The 23129-nt window shown below is 35.5% G+C and overlaps 1 protein-coding gene and 1 pseudogene across 1 annotated transcript in view; both read left to right on the top strand.

The window, feature by feature from the left end:
- Positions 1-23129, top strand: part of HERC1 (HECT and RLD domain containing E3 ubiquitin protein ligase family member 1) — a 257233-nt gene that overhangs the window by 80700 nt on the left and 153404 nt on the right. The window contains 9 exon segments of the mRNA XM_006831850.1: positions 2159-2353; positions 6307-6618; positions 8476-8572; positions 9154-9297; positions 10734-10861; positions 20389-20533; positions 20624-20795; positions 22258-22392; positions 22717-22882. Of these exon segments, the coding sequence (XP_006831913.1) occupies positions 2159-2353; positions 6307-6618; positions 8476-8572; positions 9154-9297; positions 10734-10861; positions 20389-20533; positions 20624-20795; positions 22258-22392; positions 22717-22882 (1494 nt within the window).
- On the top strand, positions 12944-13367 carry LOC102838379 (annotated as a pseudogene).

Below are 23129 nucleotides of genomic sequence, written 5' to 3' on the forward strand. Positions count from 1 at the left end.
AACCGCTGACCTTAAGGTTCGCAGCCCGATTCGTAACCACTACGCTACCAGAGCTCCTATAGTTGTGTATCCCTAGATTATATAGTTCAGTTTTGTTTTTTAATGTTTAAAAATCTCTTTGTTTATATGTTCTGTTTCTCCCTCATATTTGTTCAAGAACTTGGGTTATTTTTTAGCTTGTAGAATTTTCCTAAGTCTGGATTTTGCTGATTGATTACTCATAATGCAGTTCAATATGCATCTCTGCCTTTCTAGTTCTTTCAAATTGGCAACTGGATGCAGAGTCTTGATCAGTCTCAGGTTTATTCCCTTTGGCAAGACTCTACATGGTGGTGTGTTCTTTAATCTGAAACTCTTAATGAGTGGCTGTCTTTCTCTTTGTGGTATTAGCAGTTCTTGATCCTAAAAGTTTAGATCTGTTCATCATTGGTGGTTGCCAATTGTGCTATTCTAGTTGTTTCTTTTTCATTTACTAGTTGAAACGTTTTAATAAAGAGATTCTTCCCTCTTGGACTGTTTGGTTACTCTGGTATAGTTCTTATAGGAAAGGCAGGATAAATGCTTGGTTCTTTTAAAAAAAAAAAATGCTAGTTTTCTTAAGTGGATTCCCTATCATTTTCTAAACTTGACTGATTAAAACAAATCATTATAAATTCAGAGGTCAAAACATACACGAGTTTCTGTCTATGGAATGTCCTCACAACTGTCTTCATATTTACTGAAAATATTTGTCTGACATACATATTTTGTCGTTTTGGATAATATTTAAAGATTCTGACTAAAATGACTCTATTTGCTCCTATTTAATGAGTTGACAAACCAATATATTTACTTGAAGATTCTTGCATTATTGTTTTGCTTGGTTAGTACGATTCAGCAAAAGAAAACTGAAAGGCAGACAACAAATTGACAACAGCTGTAATCAAGAGTTAGTATCTTTACTGTATTGATTTCCCACAAGACAATAAAAAATCCATTAAGTTTATTTAATAAATAAATGGGCGGATGTTAGTTGACGTCACAAAATCTAGTGAAAAAATTGTTGAAAAAATATTACCTTGCTCATAAGAGGGAAATGTGAAGTTAAAATAATGAATTCTCCTTTCCCCTCACTTAAGTGTACAAAAACTAAAAACTAAAGCTATACTAGCCGTTGTTGGTATGAATGCAGTGAGGACTGGTTTTCTCATACCGATCTATTCCTCGGGTAGGGTGACTGGGGAGCCACTCTGAGTACTGTGTTTCTGTGGGGGAGAACTAGGACTTTCGCCTTAGGATTTTTGTTTTATGTGTGGGTGTTGAATTGATCTGGGCTTTCTTCCTTTTAAGGACAGCCCTCCTTTGTATATTGCTGGTGACATAATAAAATACTTGTGGAAAGCAGTTTGGTGTACGAGGGGGCTTAAAAAAATTTGTGAAAAACTGGAGTGGGAAAGTAATGGAATATTTCACAAAGTTTTTCAAACTCCCTTGTATAGTATGTTTTAAGAATCAGATTGTTGCCATTTTTTGAAGGTAGTAGTCCCATTTCTGAGGCTTTCTATTAAAGTAATCAATAAATACAGTTTGAATTATAGTCTTCAAAATGACTCATGATAACAAACAAGTGGAAAGAATTTAAATGTCCAGTTAAAGGAAAGTGATTAAATAAATCATGATTTTTGCAGTTAATTATAGTATATAGTTCAAGCCTGAAGATTAAGTAGACACAAGGGAAATTTTGCATGATACTTTAATATCATTGTCACTTTTATATATTATTATGATAATATGTATGTGAAAACAGAAGGAAGGACATATATAAAAAGATATCAAAATGGTAGGATTATCAGTAATGGGCTTCCGCAACTTTGCTTATCAAGCTTTGTTTTTCTGTAATGCTGTTGTTTGTAATAAAAGTTTGCTAAAGAGGGCTGGATTGTGTGTCTCCTCTTCCCCATTTTTGCCACCTTTATCAGTTTCTTTTACTGGTTTGTTCTGCAGAAGCAAATACTCTAGCCATGTGTTCAAGACTGGGTATGTTGTACTTTGGTTGTTTAAACAACTGTGAAAGAATTTATTAAGAGAAGAAGGAAAATCAGCAGTAATTTCAGAGAATATTTATAATAATGCCCATTGAGGATACTGACTATTTATTCTATGTTTTTAATTTTAATAGGTTTGCAGAATGGCTTCTGATTACTCAAGAACATGTGCTAGCCCTGATAGCATTCAGACTGGTGATGCCCCCATTGTCTCAGAAACCTGTGAGGTTTATGTTTAGGGGAGCAACAGCAGCCATCAGTTGGTAGAAGGCACACAGGAGAAAATATTACAACCTAAATTGGCTCCTAGTTTCTCTGATGCTCAGACTGTGAGTTCTTTAAATACCTTATGAATTGGGAGATGGCAGAGTATATTTCATGCATATTGTTTTAAATAATATTAAGGGTGTTTGTTTTTTAAGTTTTTATTATGAATTGAGAGAAAGTTTACAGGGCAGATCATCAGTTTTACATTCAACAAATCATATACATTGTTTCATTACAATGATTATAATCCCTTCCATGTACCATCAGTTAACAGTATTTCTTCTATTCATTTTAGCTTTTTTTTTTTTTTTTTTTGTAAAAACACTCAGGCCTATATAATAATTTAAACCACGAGAGGGCACATTCTGCAAGCCTGCCTCCTGGCCACCAACTCTCTCTCTATCCATGTCCCTCTATCCATGTCCCCATCACTGCCTGCATCTCTGGTGTTGCTGCTTCTCTGGATAGGGTCCCGCATTCTGCTTGTGCTCTTCTCCCTTGATGGTCCTAGGGTCCTCTGCTCCTAGACTGTAAGATCAACTACTCCCTTGTTTTTCTTACAAAACTTCTACCTTTACAATTGTGACAGTTGCAGTTAGTCATGATAACAATTACTCACTATTGAATCACAAGAATATTAGCCCCATGTCCTTTTACCAGACCCATCTAGACAAGATGAAAACTATTCAGTGGGCACTCTGTCTTCCCGTACACACTCTGAAACTAAAATCCCTCTTGAAATCTTGACACTTTGTGAGCTAGTCACTTTGTGCCTTTATCTCCCCTTATATTAGATAGCCAGTGTCTAAGTTGCCTGTCCCCATTTACCCTGTATACAGTGGGGGTAGCATGAGTACTTGATATGAAGATTCCTTCCCTCTCTGTTGGTATTTTGAGCTACCTCATTGAGTATAGGTCAAGTTCATCAAATTGTAGCAATTTACCCTCTTTTCCTTTATCAAAAATTATTTTTGTTTTTATCTTCCCCTAGTTGAATTCTGATTATCAGTCCATTGAGGCTAGGTCAGATGGGTACTATTGCAAGTTTGGATGTTCTTGTGTGTCTTCCTTCACTTCATATCTGCTGGATGCTTCACTCTGAGCTCTAGCCCTCCATGGCTATGTCCTTATCCATGGGCTCAGGTGTCCCCAGGTCTCACCACACTTTGGACCAACCAGCCCTTCCTCTTCTCTCTCTCATCTCCAAGTCACAGTGGGGCTCAGGATTCCACCTAAGGTCCTATACACTGCAAAGGCTCCACAAGAGGCCTATTTCACTGTATTCCAGTCAGTTATAGGCTAGGGCTTACAAGCTTTCTGTAATCATGTTTCCCAACATTACTTTCATCCCACTCAAGTGTCTATTTTACAATAGTAGGCAAGGGAAACCAAAATTCATAAGATAGTCAAGCATCTTAGTATTATGTCCCCTCTTCAGACTATGCCTCAATCCCTGTATCACAGAGCAAGGGTGTTTTTTAAATGAGTGAAAATTCTTCTCTAATTATTTCTTGTCTACAGTGTTTTAGTACTGTACTATGCATAAGTTTTCTTTGTTTAATAGAAAAATATATGAGGGATTTCAAAAAGTTCATGGAAAATGGAATGAAAAGATAATGGAGTTTTTCCATGAACTTTTTAATCTCCCTCATTTTTTTCAGTTCTCCATTAACACACAGCTTTTCCAAGTTTCAAAAACTGAAATTGAGATCTGAATTTTTAAGAAATGTTAGAGGTGGCAACAGCTTTTATCATTGTATTCAGCATGAATACTAAAAAAAATCTAGAATTTCCTCTGTGCCAAATTGACATTTTATTTTCTTACTTTATTGTTGCTAAGTGCCGTCAAGTCGTCTCCAGACCTTTCTGCCTATTTTGTTATTATTTTCATTATTATTATTATTATTTTGCATATGGGCTTAGAATAATTATCTGCACTTCTTGCCATAATGGACCTCAAGAAATTTATGGTAAATTTTAATTTCTTGTCCTTCCCAAATTGTAAGAGGATGCTATAACATTTTACTTTGTTGTTTTATTCAGCTATTATCTGTAGATAATTTTAAAAGATAAAATAGATACTAATTTGAGCTTGACAGTAAAGTCAACAAGAAAAAAGCCATTGTTGGGAGAGTAGGCGTATACTCACAAATATGTAAAAGTTTGACAGGATATTTTACGTAGGTATTTATCTTTGCTGCAAACATATTCATGAAGGTGATGAAGTATACAGGGGACAAAACTATGAAAACTTATTAGACATTACCAAACATCCTGAGGTAATGAGTTGCCAGGCCTCTTGGGGGATTTTCTGGTCAATGGGCATAGCATAGTTCACAAAGACAATTTTATACATTCTACTTTTATGAGTAGTGACTTGGATCTTAAGAGCTCATGAGCAGCCATCTAAGGTGTTACTAATTATTGGCATCTCCCTGTATGGAGGAAAGAAAAGTATTGAAAATTAAAGATGCTTGGAAATCGTAAGTGCAGTGGACTAATGGAACACTTGAGCATTGTCTCCATGACCTTGAGACCAGAAGAACTAGATGGTGCCCAGCTACCACTACTGAAAGGGATCACATTAGAAGGACCCAGATAGAATGGAAAAACTGGAACAAAACTTAAAATTATAAAAAAGACCAAGTTTAGTGATGGTCAAAAAGATACTGGAGGAGCCCTTGGTCACCAAAGGAAAAAAAAAAATCAAGTTTTCCCAGTGCTGCTAAGGTTCCTGGGTACCCTCTACTCTCTTCCTCAACATTGAATTTAGCTCTCTTTTATTCCAGAGGAGGTTGCATCTTGATTCTTGTGGTTATCATGCCAATTAGGGACATTTTTAAAACTTTGATTCCTTGTTTCATCTCTGAAAGTTTTGAGTCAGTATGTATGGGGTGGTGCCCAGAAATATGTGTTATTAAAAAGGTCCTCACGTCTTATACATAACCAAACCCTTTGAGGCAATAAGGACTCAGGACCATTGTCGTTATGTGCCGTGGAGTCGGTTCCGACTCAGAGCGGCCCTGTACAGGGTTTCCGAGGCTGTAAATCTTTACAGAAGCAGAAAGCCTCATCTTTCTCCCGTGGAACAGCTGGTAGTTTCGAACAGCTGACCATGAGATTAGCAGCCTGATTCGTAACCACTATACTACCACAGCTCCTTTCTTCCTTCATTGATTAGTAGTGACTGGTGTTTTAAAATTCGTAAGCAGTCATCTAAGGTGCAACTATTGGTCTCTCCCTGTCTGGAGAAAAGAAGAGCGATGAAAATTAAAGATAAATGGATACAATCCAGTGGACTAATGGACTACATAAACATCAATCTCCATGACCTCGAGACCAGAACTAGATGGTGCTCTGATATCACTACCAGCTGTTCTGAAAGGTATCATATTAGATGGTCCTGGATAGATTGGAAGAAAGTGTGGAACAAACTCAAAATCATAAAAGAGACCATGTTTACTGGTCAGTTAGAGACTGGTACAATCCCCGAGATAATGGCCTTTAGTCATCCTTCAGGTCTGGAACTGAATTCACCTCCATGACTTAATTTTTAGCCAAATGATAGGTCTATAAGGAAACAATAACACTAATGAGGTATGCACACCTTAGAATAATCATCCAGTTGAGATCAAAATGGCAGCATTTACTCAAGGACAAAGTTTGAAAGGGTTAGGAAAGAAGGAAGAATAGAAATAGGAAACACAGGGAAGATGTGGGTTAAGTGATGTTACCTTAAAGGAATTGTAATCAATTAAATGAAGCAAAATGTATATGAATTGTTGAATGTAAAAATGATGACCCAATTCACAATACAGTTTTTTTAAAAAATAGAAAAATAAAAGTAATTATTTCCTTCATTTTCTATTTTATCATAATTCTCTATGGAAAATCATGCTATATTCAGCTTTAAGAGACTTCTTTGAGTTTCTTTAATGAAACTAGCCTTAATTATTATACTTTGATTCTCTCAGAAGCATTTTATACATTTATTATTCTGATTGTTTACTTATAGATTGAAGCTGGACAATATTGCACTTTTGTTATTTCTACGGATGGCTCTGTCAGAGCTTGTGGTAAAGGCAGCTATGGGAGACTGGGCCTTGGAGATTCCAATAACCAATCTACTTTAAAAAAGTTAACATTTGAGCCTCACAGGTCCATCAAAAAGGTTTCATCTTCTAAAGGATCTGATGGTCACACTTTAGCTTTTACAACAGAAGGTGAAGTCTTCAGTTGGGGAGATGGTGATTATGGGAAACTGGGACATGGAAATAGTTCAACACAGAAATATCCCAAGCTTATTCAAGGTCCTCTGCAGGGAAAGGTATGTGCTAATTTTGAAGAATAATAAGATGTACTGATTTTGTAATTGATGGTATCATTTTTTCTGAAGGGACCTCCCCTACTCCAACTCTCCTACCCACCTTGGCGTATCTTTTGTATATCCTCACAGTTTATGAAATACTTTTATATATATTAACTGAGTTCTTATCCTTTAACACCTTTGTAATGTAGTTATTGTTCCCAATTAACAGATAAGGAGCTGACATTCCTCGTTCAGTCAATATTTAATATCTTTGAAGTGCCAACCAGTTTTTTAGACATTAGACAAACAGCAGTGAACAAGGCAAACAGGTCCTTGCATTCATAGGGGTTTAACTGGTGGAGCAGAGATAATAAATATATAAATACCTAAAATAATTGATGGTTGTAGAGAAAAATATTGAAAAACTTAATAGAAGCTAAGCATGGTGTGGTATTAGTAATGAGGTCAGTGGATCTTCTTAGAGGAGGTGGCATTTTCACAGGGACTCGAGTCAGGAAAAATTTATAGAGTAGTTAGTTAACTTGCCCAAAGTCACACACTAATAGTTGGCACCATTTAAAACCAAACTTGGGTCTCATCTTTTTATTCCTGTTTTATCTTTTTTTAAAGTGGTGAAGGTATTTTCCTAATTGTAAGTGGGTTCTTCCATTTAAGATTACATTCTTCCTTTGAAAGTTTTCTTAAATAAATGTCTTTGTAAAGTTTAAGTTTTCATTTTATTCCAGAACTACAATAGGACAGTTTCCTCTCATGAGAGATTGTCTGACAGGGTAGTCTGTCAAATTCATTTTACACTATTATAGCTTTCAATATTTTAACTTAAATATCAATCCCAAAACATCAAGAGATACTTTATAAGATGATGAATATGGGATCTTAAGAAACTTCACATAAATAACTATGTAAAGTTGTATTTTTTGTTCTTTTTAGTACTTTCGTCCTTGATTCTAACTCTTTATAATTTTGTTTACTTTTATTTCTTTTTGTGTTCCATTTTGTAATAAAAATACAATTAGTTAAGCATAGCATAGTATGAGTATCATGAAGGAAAAATGGATAAATTTTTAAATGATTAGCAGATAAAAATATCAGAACTTAATATGGTTCCTAGTATAAAGTGTATAGTGTTTTAAATAAAATATAAATAGACATTTTTTTCTTATGTATCTTTTCTTAGTAGCCATTGATTTTGGTCAGTGTTAAAAAGTGTGAATTATTCTCAAGTTTTTTTGCTATAAGCCCTTATTCCCCTTGATTCTATTCACCAACTGTACAGCTACTTGAGTGTATAGAGAAATTATCAGGGGGTTATTAATCTAAGCTTATGTACTGTTTAGGTATTGGTAATAGTGTCTTTTTTGAGAGTTATCCCTATTATGTAATGAATTTTTCTTATCAGCCAGGTCTAGAGGTTTTATGTTACTGTTTTAAAAATTGGTCTTGTTAACTCCTCCAAGCTCCTTGAATAAAGACTTGATTGGTGATATAGTTAAAAGTCCTACTAGTGATTGGATTGATACAGTCAGGGACCCTGCTAGCCCTTACACTAACTTTGTCTTCATCAAGAAAAGTATCCTCTCTCTGATTCTGTTTTTTACATTTAATTATACTTTAAACACACACGCAAAAAATGCAGTTTTTGACTTGGCAAGTAGAGCATAGACTGCATGTTAGCCCTTACTTTCTGTCTTAGCTAGGTACCCTTGTCCTGGGTACAACCTCCACTGCTATACGTAGCAATTCCTGGATGAGTTGTAAATACCAGTATCTCTAAATCTCTATGTATAGAGTCAAATATGGACTGTATGTTTTAGCATCTGCGTGCTCATCAAATTCACTTTGTGTGCAATGCAGGTAGTTGTTTGTGTATCAGCTGGCTATAGACATAGTGCTGCTGTCACAGAAGATGGTGAATTATATACCTGGGGTGAAGGAGACTTTGGAAGATTAGGTAAGAATTTTAAAAAATTGACGTTATTCTCACAGAAAAATAGAAATAATTACAGTTATTGAGAAGCAGTGATAATAGATTTAATAGCCAATGATGATCATTAATTGTATTAATTTTAAGTGTAGAGAAAGGTAATTTTATATAGATAATATCTAGATTCTGGTACTGATAGGGAAGATGTAATTAAATCATGAAAGTATTTACTGAGTGCTTGTTGTGACCAGAACATGTAGGGTTTCAGGAATAGGAAAGATACCATCATGATCATAATGTTTATAACCTAGTGGGAAGCAGAAACAAGTCCACATGAGCATGGTACGAGATAGCTTATCATAACTGTTGTAAAAAGATTATTTTAATGGTTCATTGATGGGGCTGGGTGCCTTCGTTAGTGAACAGTTTGGGAGATTGGATATGAAAATATTGGAGCTGATTCTGTTTTTTACATTTAATTATACTTTAAACACACATGCAAACCCTCAGTCTTATTAACTTGTAATATTTATTTCACCTGTAAGATAATGACCTAAGAAAAAGAGTTAATTCAACATTGTTTCTTTATTGTTTGTTTTTTATCCAAGGACACGGTGATAGTAACAGTCGTAATATTCCAACATTAGTAAAAGACATTAGCAATGTAGGAGAAGTTTCTTGTGGCAGTTCACATACTATTGCTTTATCTAAAGATGGGAGAACCGTGTGGTCTTTTGGAGGCGGAGACAATGGTATGTATCAATTATTTATTGGTACTTTTGTCCATTTTTTTCTCCACTGATGCATACAATATTATAGAACACTGAAATACAGATGAACAGGAAAAATGAACAGTTTTTCTAAACATTGTTATAACTGTTAACACTTTGGTAGATAGACTTCTGAATACACATGTATTTAGAAAATATGTTGTTGTTGTTAAGTACCATGGAGTCGGTTCCAACTCATAGTGACCCTACAAAGGGTTTCCAAGGCTATAAATCTTTATGGGAGCAGAAAGCCTCATCTTTCTCCTGCGGAAACGCTGGTAGTTTCGAACTGCCAACCGTGAAGTTAACAGCCCGATTTGTAAGCACTACACTACCAGAATTCCTTTAGAAAATATGAGGATACTTCAAAACATTCGTGGAAAACATTCCATTATTTTATAATTACATTGTCCCATGAACTTTTCAAAGCCCCCTTGTAGGTACATATATTTCTAGATTAATAAGTGCTGTAGAGTCAGATCTGACTCATAATGACCTTGTATAGAGTTTCTGAGGAACACCTGGTGGGTTTGAACTACCAACCTTGTAGTTAGCAGTCCAGGGCTTATAATATAACGCCATACCAGGATTTCTGTTTCTACATAGATGTCTTTTAAAAAATCAAGGTGGACCAATATATACCATAGATACTATGTTATAGCCTGCTGGCTTTTATCTCATCTGTCTATAGCATATCTTTCTATGTCAACAAACTTGGTTTTACCTGTTCTTTTAAAGGATTGCAAAGTATTCTTTCATATGATTGTAGCATGATTTATAAATCCATTTCTAATTGTTGAATATCTAGATGGGTTCTTTCTCTTTTTTTTAACTATTAAAAAAAAATGCTATCTTATGGCTAAATCTTTGTGCATTTTAGCCCACTCCCAACTTTCCTGTACCACTCAACAACACTGGAAATAAAATTAATTTAAAAATTTAAAAAAATACAATCTCAAAAGTGAAATAGTACTTAATTTTTATTTCCTTGAGTTTGAATGTTTATGTTGTTGACCATTTGTTTTTCTTCTTTAATGACTTGCCACGTAGCTTATTTCATGAGCCATTGAATCTTTTTTAAAGTTAAAAAAAATTATATGTACAGTCTTCTTTAGGACCTTTATATTATACCAGAAAATTTGAAGTTAGAAATGTGACCATGAAAGCAGAGAAAAACGTAGAAAATAATTTTCCGTATTTCTTTTAAAGTGGATTTAAGAGCTCAAAATTAAGATGTTACAAAATCACGTATTTATTAACATCCTCTATTCTAAGAAACTTAAAAACTTTCAGCATCTGCCATTGATAGCTGATTATAGAAAGATTATAGCCATTTATCATCTGTAGTAATTAGAAAAGAAAGACATTTAAAAAAAAAACCAACAAATTATTTCACTTGAATGTATTTGTTTTTATAGGGAAACTTGGCCATGGTGATACCAACAGAGTGTATAAACCTAAAGTTATTGAAGCTTTACAAGGAATGTTCATCCGCAAAGTTTGTGCTGGGAGCCAGTCTTCACTTGCTTTGACATCAACAGGGCAGGTAGGACTAGGGATGAGCATAAAAGACAGAGTATTTTAGGGGACTATGTAGCTAAAAAGTTATCATATTTACATTTTAGAGTTAAAATAAATAAATTTTTTAAGGCAACCTACTGAAATAAAATATTGACTCATGTATTAAGATGTGGAAAGAATCAATCTTTCTGACCTGGCCTGAAAAACCTTCCTTCAGTCCTGTTCTATGTATGACCCTGAAAAACCTTCCTTCAGTCCTGTTCTATGTATTAACATTGCTTTGTAAAACCATTTTGTGCTCAGCACCTCTTAAGCCTTTTCCGAAAAAATCATGGATAGTAAGAGAAAGCAAAAATAGATCTTGCCAGCATCAGTGATATGAATTAAAGAGCAAAGAGAACACTTTGAAATACTATGAAATAGAGGATAAAGAGAATACTTCCATATGAAAAACAAATCTGAAAGGCTTAGGTATTTCTGAGATAGAGTCAGCCTGAAGATAGTCAGGATTTTGCAATCCTGTATAAGCTTTTGAACTTTTACATGAATATTTTGACTGCCTCCCTAGCCCCTGTTTCACCACTCATCTGTCAGTTTGTTATATTATGGTGGCTTGCATGTTGCTATGATTCTGGACGTTATACCACGGGTATTTTAAATACCAGCAGGGTCACTTAGGTGGAGAGGTTTCAACTGAACTTCCAGATGAAGACAGACTACTTCTGAATATTTAGTCACTGGAAACCTTATGAATATCAGAAGAACATTGTCAGCACCAGATTACTGAATATTAAAATATGATGAAGAGCACCAGAATATTGTCAGATATAGTGCCAGAAGTGAGCCCCTAAGTTGGGAAGACACTCAAAATGTGATTGAGGAAGAGCTGCCTCCTCAAAGCATAGTTGACCGTGATGACGTGAATGGAGGAAAGCCCTTGAGACACAACCGAAAATGAAGAGAAAAAGGTTTAATCATCCATTATTATTCAGAACATGGAATGTACAAAGTACGAATCTAGGAAAATGAGAAATTATAAAAATAAAATGGAACGCATAAACATTGATATCCTAGGCATTAGTGAACTGAAAAGGACTACTATTGGTCATTTTGAATCTGACAATCACATTGTTTACTATGACAGAAATGACAGATCGAGGAATGGCGTTGCATTCATAATCACAACATATTAAGACATAGTTTGAAGTACAGTGCTGTCTGTGATAGGATAATATCCATATGCCTACAAGGAAGACCAGTTAATATGCCACTATTATTTAACTCTATGCACCAACTACGCAAGCCAGTGATGATGAAATTGAATAATTCTACCAACTTCTTTAGTCTGAAATTGGTTAAACATGCTCTCAAGATGTATTGATAATTACTGGTGATTGGAATGCAAAGGTTGTTAACAAAGAGGAAAGATCAGTAGTTGGAAAGTATGCCCCTGGTGATAGAAATTATGCTGGAGATCGCATGATAGAAATTTGCAAGGCCAGTGAATTCTTCATTGCAAATATCTTTTTTAAACAACATGGACCTCACCAGATGAAATATACAAAGACATCAAATTGACTACATCTGTGGAAAGATGGTAGAAAAGTTCCATATCATCAGCCAAAATAAGGCTGGGGGCAGACTGTGGAACAGACCATCAATTGCTCATATGCAAGTTCAAGCTGAAGCTGAATAAAATCAAAACAAGTCTGGTTGGTAGGAGCCGAAGAAAGAGGTCAGCTTGGAGATGCTGCGGTGGTCTATCGCTACCTTGTTGGTGCCCGTGGGCTTTGTTTGTTCCATGCCTTATCTCTCCCTGGAAGGGGAGTGAGGCTTCTCCATTGGGCAGGAGCCTCTGCTGCCGTAGTTCCGAACCTGAAGTCACCAGGACTTCTCTCAAACTTGTGTGCTGAGGAGGCTCAGATGTTGGCGTCAGCTCCCAGGCTGAACTCAGCAGATTGGCCCATGAAAACATCTGTACTCAGACAAAGGAAAGGATCTGGCAGAAAGCAACACCTACTATCCTGGGCTTAATAACAAGGAAGAGGACAGGTAGTGGAAATCCTGCAATCAGAGCAGCAGACTGAAAGGTGACAAAGAACTGAAGATGGGTGGTGGAGAGAGGTCTAACATTCCAGTTCCCCAGTCTAGAAATGGTATTAAGAACCAACAACAGCTTAATAGAAGACCAAGGATCAGAATTCCCAGATGAAGATTGTTCATTAAAAAACCCCAAAGAGGACATGCTTATAATTCAGCAACAGTTACTTGGCAGGCCATGTAAAATGGAGGGAAGAACAAAGTGCATTTCCCAAATAATCAAAATTGGAACTCTGTTTTGTTAAGCCCCAGCTTACTTTTTAAGGCTCAAACAAATCAGAGTTATGCTGGAGCCAAATTTATTGAGCCCCCATCACCAAGTGTTCTTCCTAAACCACCAAGCCACTGGGTTCCTGTTTTCTTTAGAAATCATTCTGATAAAGAAATAATGACATTTCAACTTAAAAACCTTACTTGAAGTACAGGTATAAAATAAAGTATTATTGTTTAAATTTAAGCATCCTAAAGAATAGTCAGTGGGTGTGAAACACATTCACTAGGGAATTAATCTATTTGTGTAAAAATGCTAATGTAGAAAAATATGATAAGACTTATGTGCACTGTAATATAATGAACATATCAGTGTAACTTAAAATAATGAAATATTTACTTGATACTGTGTTCTCATATAACTATTATTTGTTGGAAACTAGTGAATCAATTTAGCATCTAACTAAAACAGACAAGGATTGAGAACTAGTTAAACATTTGGAAGTTTAATGTCCTAGAAACACTTGACTAGTAATAGCCAACCTGATGTGTATTGCCCAGAAAAAAATGTGAACTTTTAATGAGCTGTATTTTAATAGTATTCTTCTTGAATCAACTATCAACGTTCGCAGAAGCAGCAGTCAAGAGATCAGATGACATATTATATTGGGCAAATCTGCTGCACAGGAACTTTTTAAAGTGTTGAAGAGCAGAGATGTCAGCTTGAGGACTAAGGTGCGCCTGACCCAAGCCATGGTATTTTCAGTAACCTCATATGGATGCGAAAGCTGGACAGTGAATAAGGAAGATCGTAGAAGAATTGATGCCTTTGAGTTGTGGTGTTGGAGGAGAATACTAAAAGTGCCATGGACTGCCAAAAGAACCAATAGAGCTGTTTTGGAAGAAGTGCAGCCAGAGTGCTCCTTGGAGGCCAGGATGGCTAAGCTTCGTCTCTCATACTTTGGATATATTGTCAGGAGGGAACAGTCGCTGGAGAAGGATGTCATACTGGGTAAGATGGAGGGTCAGAAAAAGAGGAAGACCCCCAACGAGATGGATCAACCAAGTGGCATCATTGATGGTGTCAAGTGTGGCAGCGGTAGTGAGCTTGGCCCAGGATTGGACATTGTTTTGTTCTGCTGTGCATGGGGTTGCTATGAGTTGGTCCCAACTCAATGGCACCTGACAACAACAACAACATAGTAGTGAATATGGGCAAGGGCTTATTAAAATGAGGCACAGCACACTTCAACATGCAATGGATAGCTGTCTGCCAGCAAGTACATCATTCTTACAGACAGTATTGGGTGGCTACTGAATAGCTTTCAAAATACATTTTTGTATTATAGCACTACACAAGCTATTGACAGTGATCTAGCCTCAGATCATCCCTGCAGAGCTTGCTTCAAGTGGTGGGGGGAGGGATTTTTATAATGTGAAAGTTTTATGTATCTAGGAAAGTAAGAGCCATGTAAATATATATAATAAACATGTAGCATATGTAAAGTTTTGTTGGCCTTTATCCTATAAAAATATAGACTGTTTTAGTATGAATTTGCTGAATGTTAGGATCACAGACTATTTTTAAAATACTATAGACTAATTTTAAAGGTTCAAAATAACTTGTTTTTAAAAGTTTGCCCTTGTCCTGAAGTGCCAGTGTATGTATTATTAATTTGGTTGTAAAATGTATCTCAAAAGTAAATTTTAGGGTAAGTTTTATATAATGGAAAGGTTAAAGCTGCTAAAACACTATTTTTAGAAGACATAAAATGCAGTGCAGGACTATTTTTTTTTTTTTCATAATCCCAAAGAGTGTAACTATTTAAAAAGCCCCTCCCAAACCTTTAAGGTTCATTTTGACTTTCACCAATTTTTGTCACCTATGATATGAGTTGATTATGCGATGCTCATTGTATTTGTCATAAATAAGTGTAACCCAGGGGGACTATTTTTGCAAAATTTGTAATTTCTAATATTTTGATAGACATGTTTTACCTAAGCTTAAAGGTAGCTAAATGGTAAATTAATCCAAAAGTAAAAGAAAAGTGGTGGTGTGAGGTTAATTTAAAAATTCTGATTACAAAGGTCTTATACTCTGGTTTGGCAGGTCTTTAGATGTTTATAAACAACAAGATAAATTGTATTTCTCCAAATAAATTCAGAGGAAGTAACACTGTCCAAGTTTAATCTTGTCTCATCCTAAAGATAAATTTATATAAGTACTTAATGTATAGATAAAAATTTGAAACATGAAATTTAAAATAAAATTGTCTCCCCCCAAAAAAATTAAAGCAAGACTAAGAGAGCTAAACTATAACCTTGAATATATCCCATCTGAATTAGTCATCTCAAGTATAGATTTCATGCATTAGACACTAAAGACCGAAGACCAGAGGAATTGTGAGATGATGTCAAGAATATCATATGGAAGAAAGCAAAGGTCATTAAAAGCCAAGAAAGAAGGAAAAGACCAAAATGTATGTCAGAAGACACTATGAAGTTTGCTTTCCCGTGTAGAGATGCTAAAGCAAATGGAAGAAGTGAGGAGGTGCAGGAGCTGAACAGAAATTTTCAAAGGACAGCTTAAGAAGACAATCAAAAATCATAATGAAATGTGCAGAGACCTGGAGGTAGGAAACCAAAAGGGAAAAACATGCTCAGCATTTCTCAAGCTGAGGGAATTTAAGAAAAAATTCAAGCCTTGACTTGCGATATTATAGAATTCTATGGGAGTCCTGGTGTGGCACTGTGGGTTAATGTGCTGGATTGCAAGATCGGTTTGAACTGCAAGGTCAGCGATTCCAGCTCACTGCCACTCCTTGGAAACCCCATACAGGGTTGCTATGGGTCAGAACCATCTCGATGGCACTTAACAACAACAACATGAGTGAAATACTGAATGATGCAGAAAGCATCAAAAGTAGGTGGACAGTATAAACAGAGTGGCTGTACCAAAAAGAAATTGTCGATGTTCAACCATTTCAAGAGGAAGCATTTGATTAAGAACCAATGATATGAAGGAAGAAGTCCAAGTGCATTAAAGGCATTGGCAAAGAGCAAGGCATCGGAAATTGATGGAATACAAGTTGGAATCGTTCAACAAACTGATGCGGTGCTGGAGGTACTCATACATCTATGCCAAGAAATTTGGAAAACAACTGCCTGGCCAACTGACTGGAAGAGATCCATATTTGTGCCCATTTCAAAGAGAGGTGACCCAACAGAATATGGAAATCATTGGACAATATCATTGATATCCCATTCTATTAAAGTTTTACTAAAGGTAATACAAAAATGGCTGCAAACATACATTGACAGAGATTCAAGCTGAATTCAGAAGAGGATGTAGAATGAGGTCTGTCATTGCTGACGTCAGGTAGTTGTGGCTCAAAGCAGAGAATACCAGAAAGATGTTTACTTGTGCTTTATTGACTACTCAAAGGCTTTTGATTATGTGAATCATGAAAAGCTATGGACAACATTACAAAAAATGAATATTTTAGAACACTTAATTGTGCTCATGAGTAACCAACCTGTACATTAACTGAGAGGTAGTTGTCCAACAGAACAAGGGAACACCAAATGCTTTAAAATTAGGAAAGGTGTGCACTAGAGTTATATTTATTCAGTCTGTATGCTGAGCAAATAAATAATCCAAGAAGCTGGATTATAAGAATAAAAATGTGGCATCAGGGTTGGAGGAAGACTCTAATAACCTTCGATTTTCAGATGATACAATCTTGCTTTCTGAAAGTAAAGAGGACTTAAAATATTTATTGATGAAGATCAGAGACCACATCTTTTGGTATGAGTTGCATCTCAATGTAAAGAAAATGAAAATCCTCACCACTGGACCAATAAATAACATCTGCATAAAAGGAGAAGAGATTGAAGTTGTCAAAGATTTCATTTAACTTAGATTTTACATCAACACTCATGGAAGCAAGCAGTCAAGAAATCAAACGATGGTATTACATTAGGAAAATCTGCTGCACAAGACCTCTTTAAAATGTTGAAGGACAAATATGTCAGTTTGAGTACTAAGGTGCACCTGATCAAAGCCATGGTATTTTCAATAACCTCATATGCATGTGAAAGTTGTACAGTGAATAAGGAAGACTATGAAAGAATTGATGCATTTGAGTTATAGTGTTAGAGGAGAATCTTGAAAGTACCACAGACTGCTGAAAGAACAAACAGATCTGTGTTGGAAGAAGTACAGCCAGAATGCCCCTTGGAAGTCAGGTTGGCCAGACTTGGTCTCTCATACTTTGGACATATTATCAGGAAGGAACAATCCCTGGAGAAGGACATCATGTGTGGTAAAGTGGAGGGTCAGAGAAAAAGAGGAAGACCTCCAACGAGATGGATTGGCACAATAGTGGCAGCGATGGGCTCAGGCCTGGCAATCATTGTGAGGTTGTCTCACAACCAGGCAGTACTTTGTTCTGTTGTACATAGGGTTGCTATGAGTCGGTACTCGATGGCACTTAACAATAAAAATAACAACTACCTCTTGTTTGTTTTATGCTTTCTTTGTTTCATTGTAGTTAGTAGTTACAAAAATGCTTAGAAACTTTTAAGGAGCATAGGAAATAGACTGATAATAGGGTGGGATCAGGTATGATGACAGACAGAAAAATTTCCCTTTTGCATCCACCAATGATAGCAGTGAAATTGAGCCGACCACTCATTCTATCATTATTTATGGGATTCTATTATGTGCTGGACACTGTTATGCTTATTTTGTATAGACATATTTTTTCAACTTAAATTCATAAGGCAGGTGAGCAGCTAAATTGAAATTAGCATGTGATTATATTTTGAAAGATTGGAATACTTTGTATCCTAAAAAAATAATCCACAGTATTCATCACCTTGCATTTTGTTACATTAGTCACATGTTACAACTCCGGTTGCTGCTTTAACACTTACAAAATTCTCATTACGTATTTCTTAATTTAGATTTTATGAGAATAACCCATGAAGTGAAGTCAGGAGATGCTTATTTATTAGATGTATGGCCAGAAACAAATCAGACTTCCCCTGAACCTCATGGACCTCTTTTTTGTAAGAGGGGTTAATCATTTCTGCATTGCCTGTTGTTATTAAGTGCCGTCAAGTCGGTTTTCAACTCCTAGTGATCCTGTATAGGGTTTCTGAGGAATGGCTGGTGGGTTTGAACCACTACCTTGCAATTAGCAATTCAGTGGTTATCCTAGAGTGCCTACAAATGGTCATATAATTTATTGAATTGAGTCTTTCTTTAAATTAAGAAATACTATTTGAATATTAACTGTTCATAGTAATTGCCAAGTCAAGGTCTGAGGTCACCAACAAAAGACACAGATCACACATAGGCAGTGGTTAGAACAACATTTTCCTCACATAGAGAAGTTGACAGAGCAAAGTCACCTTTACTAGTAGGCACTGGCTCTTCATGGCCAGCGAGTTATTCCCTGCAGTCTGTGCAAAGCTGCATTCTGTGTATACCTTTCTCATGTTACAGTTGAGGATTTTGTTTTCACCTCACTGGTAAAGGTCTAGAAAGGGGGTTGGTCAGATATCATGTGGCACCCTCAACATTAGCAGCACAGAGAAAATACTGTGAGCCCAGAACAGGGAAGACGGCTTTCTCCTGAGAAGTAACTGGGAGAGAGAAACTCAGTTTCCAGCCTCTGTTAATTAAAGAATGCTCTGGGCCTAATGCTCTGATGAGGTGACTTGGGTAGGAGACACAGGGCCTGTTGCAGCGTACCCTCCTAACAATAATAAATTTAGTTCACCAAATTGAATTTCAAGGCAATTTGTAAATTATTTGAGTATACAAGTTGTGTGTAAAATCAAGTGTATTCTTAGGAAAAAATTAAGTAGAAGATGAAAGTACTTATAAATGGTAACGGTAGTTCTGTTTGCCATTATACTTACTGAACCTGAGTAAAGATCAACTTCCTTTTTCTCCCAGTTCATCTCAGTCTACTCAGGCCTCTTTGTAGATAACTTCCTATGCTAAATGTGATTATTATGTTTAAAGATACAGTATATATATTTTTTTATACTGCATGGTCCATATATACAAGCAAAGGACTTTGTATCTGGTGCTCAACTGAAGGAATAGTACAAGAGAAAACTAGCTATGTGGGCTGTACTATATTATACTTTATGGATAATTTAGGAAAAAAATTTTTTTCAATGTTAATTTTGACTACGTACTTTGTCTTTAGTTCTTAACCCCTCTTAAAATATGCCTTTACCATACTGGAATTTTTACTGCATTTTGTACTCTAGCAACTGGTATACACACATATATGTATGCTTTTTATTTGTTGTTGAAGAGATTTAACCTATCAAAGGCTTTCCTGAAATAATTGTTAACAGGAAAAAAAAAATTACAAAATTTGATGGAATAAAGACAAGACTCTGTATGATATTATCAAAAACCATCCAGCTAGCTGATTGTGGGTTTTGAATTGTCTCTACTTTATTTTTCCCTCTAACATTTTATATTAGTCTGTGATTGTTTTGATATTACTTAGTCAAAAATGAAGCTGCTCAGGGGAATTCTCTGTATTACTTCAGGTGTTAATTGAAATTGTTATATCTGTGAGGTGCGGTAGCTTTTAACTAAATCATAAATATCATGTATCCATTTTCTATGGTTACCCATTGGTTTAACAAGCTAAGAAGTATTTGTTAGTACCTGCTGAGTGAGAAACGTGTAAAGGTGAAGTTTGTTTCATTTTGATTTTGAATTTTGGTGAAAATATATATAACAAAATGTGTGACTTCAACAATTTCTATGTGTACAATTCAGTGACATTGATTACATTCTTGAAGTTATAAAATCACTCTCATTATCCTTCTCCAAATTGTAAAAGAGAAGTTTTCAGATAGCTTCTAAGATTGGGCACATCTAGCAAAAATCAAGCTAATTAGTAAAACGACCTCTCAGAAGGTCTTTGCATTTAAAAACATTTATAACCAATCATATCTTTTTGTTTTAGCTCAGCTTGTCTGCTTGTGCAGTCAGTTGTATTTGGGACATTTAAAAACTCACAAAATAAATCACTAAGGCGTTCTTTAAAATGGTCAAAATAATAATAATTATTTTAATAAAGTTATGATTTAGCATTAAACCATATTTTAGTTTGATAAATGATATTTATTCCTGTGCAATCTAAGTTACCAACACAATAGTAGCAGGAAATCACGCATGAAGTCTCTCTGGTTGTGTTTCAGGTCTATGCTTGGGGCTGTGGAGCGTGTCTAGGTTGTGGTTCTTCAGAAGCTACTGCCTTGAGACCCAAGCTTATTGAAGAACTGGCTGCCACAAGAATAGTTGATATTTCTATTGGAGACAGTCATTGTTTGGCCCTTTCTCATGGTAAAAGTCATTTATTTTTTAAGAAATTATATTAACTATTGCCTCCTATATTTATAGATTACATTTAAATTTGACTTTTCTTGTCTTAAGATAATGAAGTTTATGCCTGGGGCAATAACTCAATGGGACAATGTGGCCAAGGAAATTCCACAGGTCCTATAACTAAACCAAAGAAAGTGAGTGGCTTAGATGGCATAGCAATTCAGCAGATCTCAGCTGGAACATCACATAGTCTGGCATGGACAGCACTTCCCAGGGACAGGTAAGAATGCCCACTTAAAAAAATTCTCATGTTTTAATTAACAACAGAAACACCATTAAAAACAAATAACTGTCCTTTGTTCATACAATACCCTTATGAACATTTCCAGTGTTGATTTTTTTTTTTTTTTTTACTATCATAGAAATGACATGTAGATTTTCCTTTTAATGTTGAGACAAGACATGTTTCATAAGCAGGAAGTTATACCCTGCATTTAAGACATTTTCTTAAATATCTTCCAAACATTTTGAATCCCCTGATTCAAACTAACTAAAAAAAACTAAGATGTGTTTATAAAGAAGAGATTAAATTGAAATAATCAAAATCAGAATTCACTTTTATTTATTTAAAATTTAGTTAGTCTCAGCACCCATACTTTGAAATTAAGGAAGTTTCTTTTTGTGGAAATTCAGCTTTTTCCTAAAGTGACAGTGACAACCAAATCTTTTTAGATAGTCATGTAGGTGATTTTTGGTCATTATTAGGAGATTAAATTTTTTAAGGAATTTTGGGTCGTTTCAGATACTTCTAGATACTTGAGATATGTTTTATGCATATTTTATACTTTTTATTTAGAGGATGTTCAATATTCTAAGCAACTAAAACATTTTAATATAATTATCCTTGTAAAATAAAAGCCATAAATATAATAAAGAGAGTAAGAGTCATAATAAATTTATAGCCTTTCAGTTTATATGTAGACAGTTGGCTTCTAAGATCTTGGAAAATCTAAACAAGAGATTGTAGGAGTTTTTCTTTTAGTTCAGCATGGCTGTTGTTAAGTGCCATCAAGTTGCTTCTGACCCATAGCGACCTGGATATATTACCTGATAAGAGATATACATTCTATATATAGATTGTTAGAAATAGAAAGGACTTTTGTAGATCATGTGTTTTAGCCCTTTGTCTTCAGGTGCGTGGATATCCAAACTTTCCAAAACAGGTGATTTTTTGCTTTCTTCTAAAGAGCTCTATTGTTGTTTTTAAGTGCCATCAAGTCACTTCCAACCCATAGCGATCCTGTATAGGGTTTCCAAGGAGTGGCTGGTGAGCTTGAACCGCTGACCGTGCAGTATAAATGGCTTTACAGTCTGGCGCATTAACCCATAGTGCTACACTGGGACACCAAAGAGCTATAGGGTTGGTGAATTCTTCAGCTTCCTTCAATAACTAGAGTGAATAATTTTATCACCTTAATAATCATAAAGGCCTTTTGAGTAGCCTATTGGAGTCCTAGTGTAGCACTGTAGGATAAGCACTGGACTGAAAGGTCAATTTGAACCACAAGGTTGGCAGTTCAGACACAGCAGCCACTCCTTGGAAACCGTATACAGAGCCGTTATGAATTGGAACTGACTTGATGGCACTTAGGAACAACAGCACTGATATCTAATAATGTTTTAATCATGTGTGAAAATTTCATATTAAGACTGTTTCTTGACTTTTTTATACTTTCTTGTAGACAAGTTGTTGCATGGCACCGACCTTATTGTGTAGATCTTGAAGAGAGTACTTTCTCACATCTGCGTTCTTTTCTTGAGAGATACTGTGATAAAATAAATAGTGAGATTCCCCCACTCCCTTTCCCTTCATCAAGGTATGTTTTTTACCTACATGTGTATGTGTGTGTGCATATGTGTGTATTAGCTACTTGTTTTGAGTTTTGACTTACTGCTAATATTAGTCTTTGGTATTTACTTTTTCCCCAAATGTATGCTACTTATTTATAATCTAGAAAAAGAACTAAATTTACATATTACTGATAAGAACTTTAATTAAAGGTTATCCATAATTTTATGAATCAAGCTTTAAATGTCACTGTTGTTCATGATTTGACAAAACTTCTAAAGAGAAAAAAAAATGTTGGATAACACATGCTTTTTCATGTTCCAGAAGTAAACAGAATTTTATTTGGTTTCAGGGAACACCACAATTTCCTCAAGCTATGTCTGAAGTTGCTTTCAAATCACCTTGCTCTTGCGCTTGCAGGAGGGGTAGCTACCAGCATTCTTGGGAGACAGGCAGGTCCGCTTAGAAATTTGCTTTTCAGACTGATGGACTCTACAGTCCCAGATGAAATCCAGGAGGTATGAGTATAGCACGTGTGAATCTGTATCTCAAACTATGTCTTTCCCTTAGGTTATAGCTCATGTACACAACTGCATATTAGGCAAATTCAATTCCATGTCTTTCTCTTACTCCTGTTTTCTTGGCAGAATAATTTTTTTGTTTTTGTTAATTTGTCCTTTAAGACAAAGAACATATGCTACCTCTAAGAAACCTTTTGTTTGCTGCCTTTCCATCACATTAGCTTTCTCTCATTTAGTCTCATAG

Source organism: Chrysochloris asiatica, unplaced genomic scaffold (assembly GCF_000296735.1).
Source record: "Chrysochloris asiatica unplaced genomic scaffold, ChrAsi1.0 scaffold00004, whole genome shotgun sequence".
In the NCBI taxonomy this organism is placed as follows: domain Eukaryota; kingdom Metazoa; phylum Chordata; class Mammalia; order Afrosoricida; family Chrysochloridae; genus Chrysochloris; species Chrysochloris asiatica.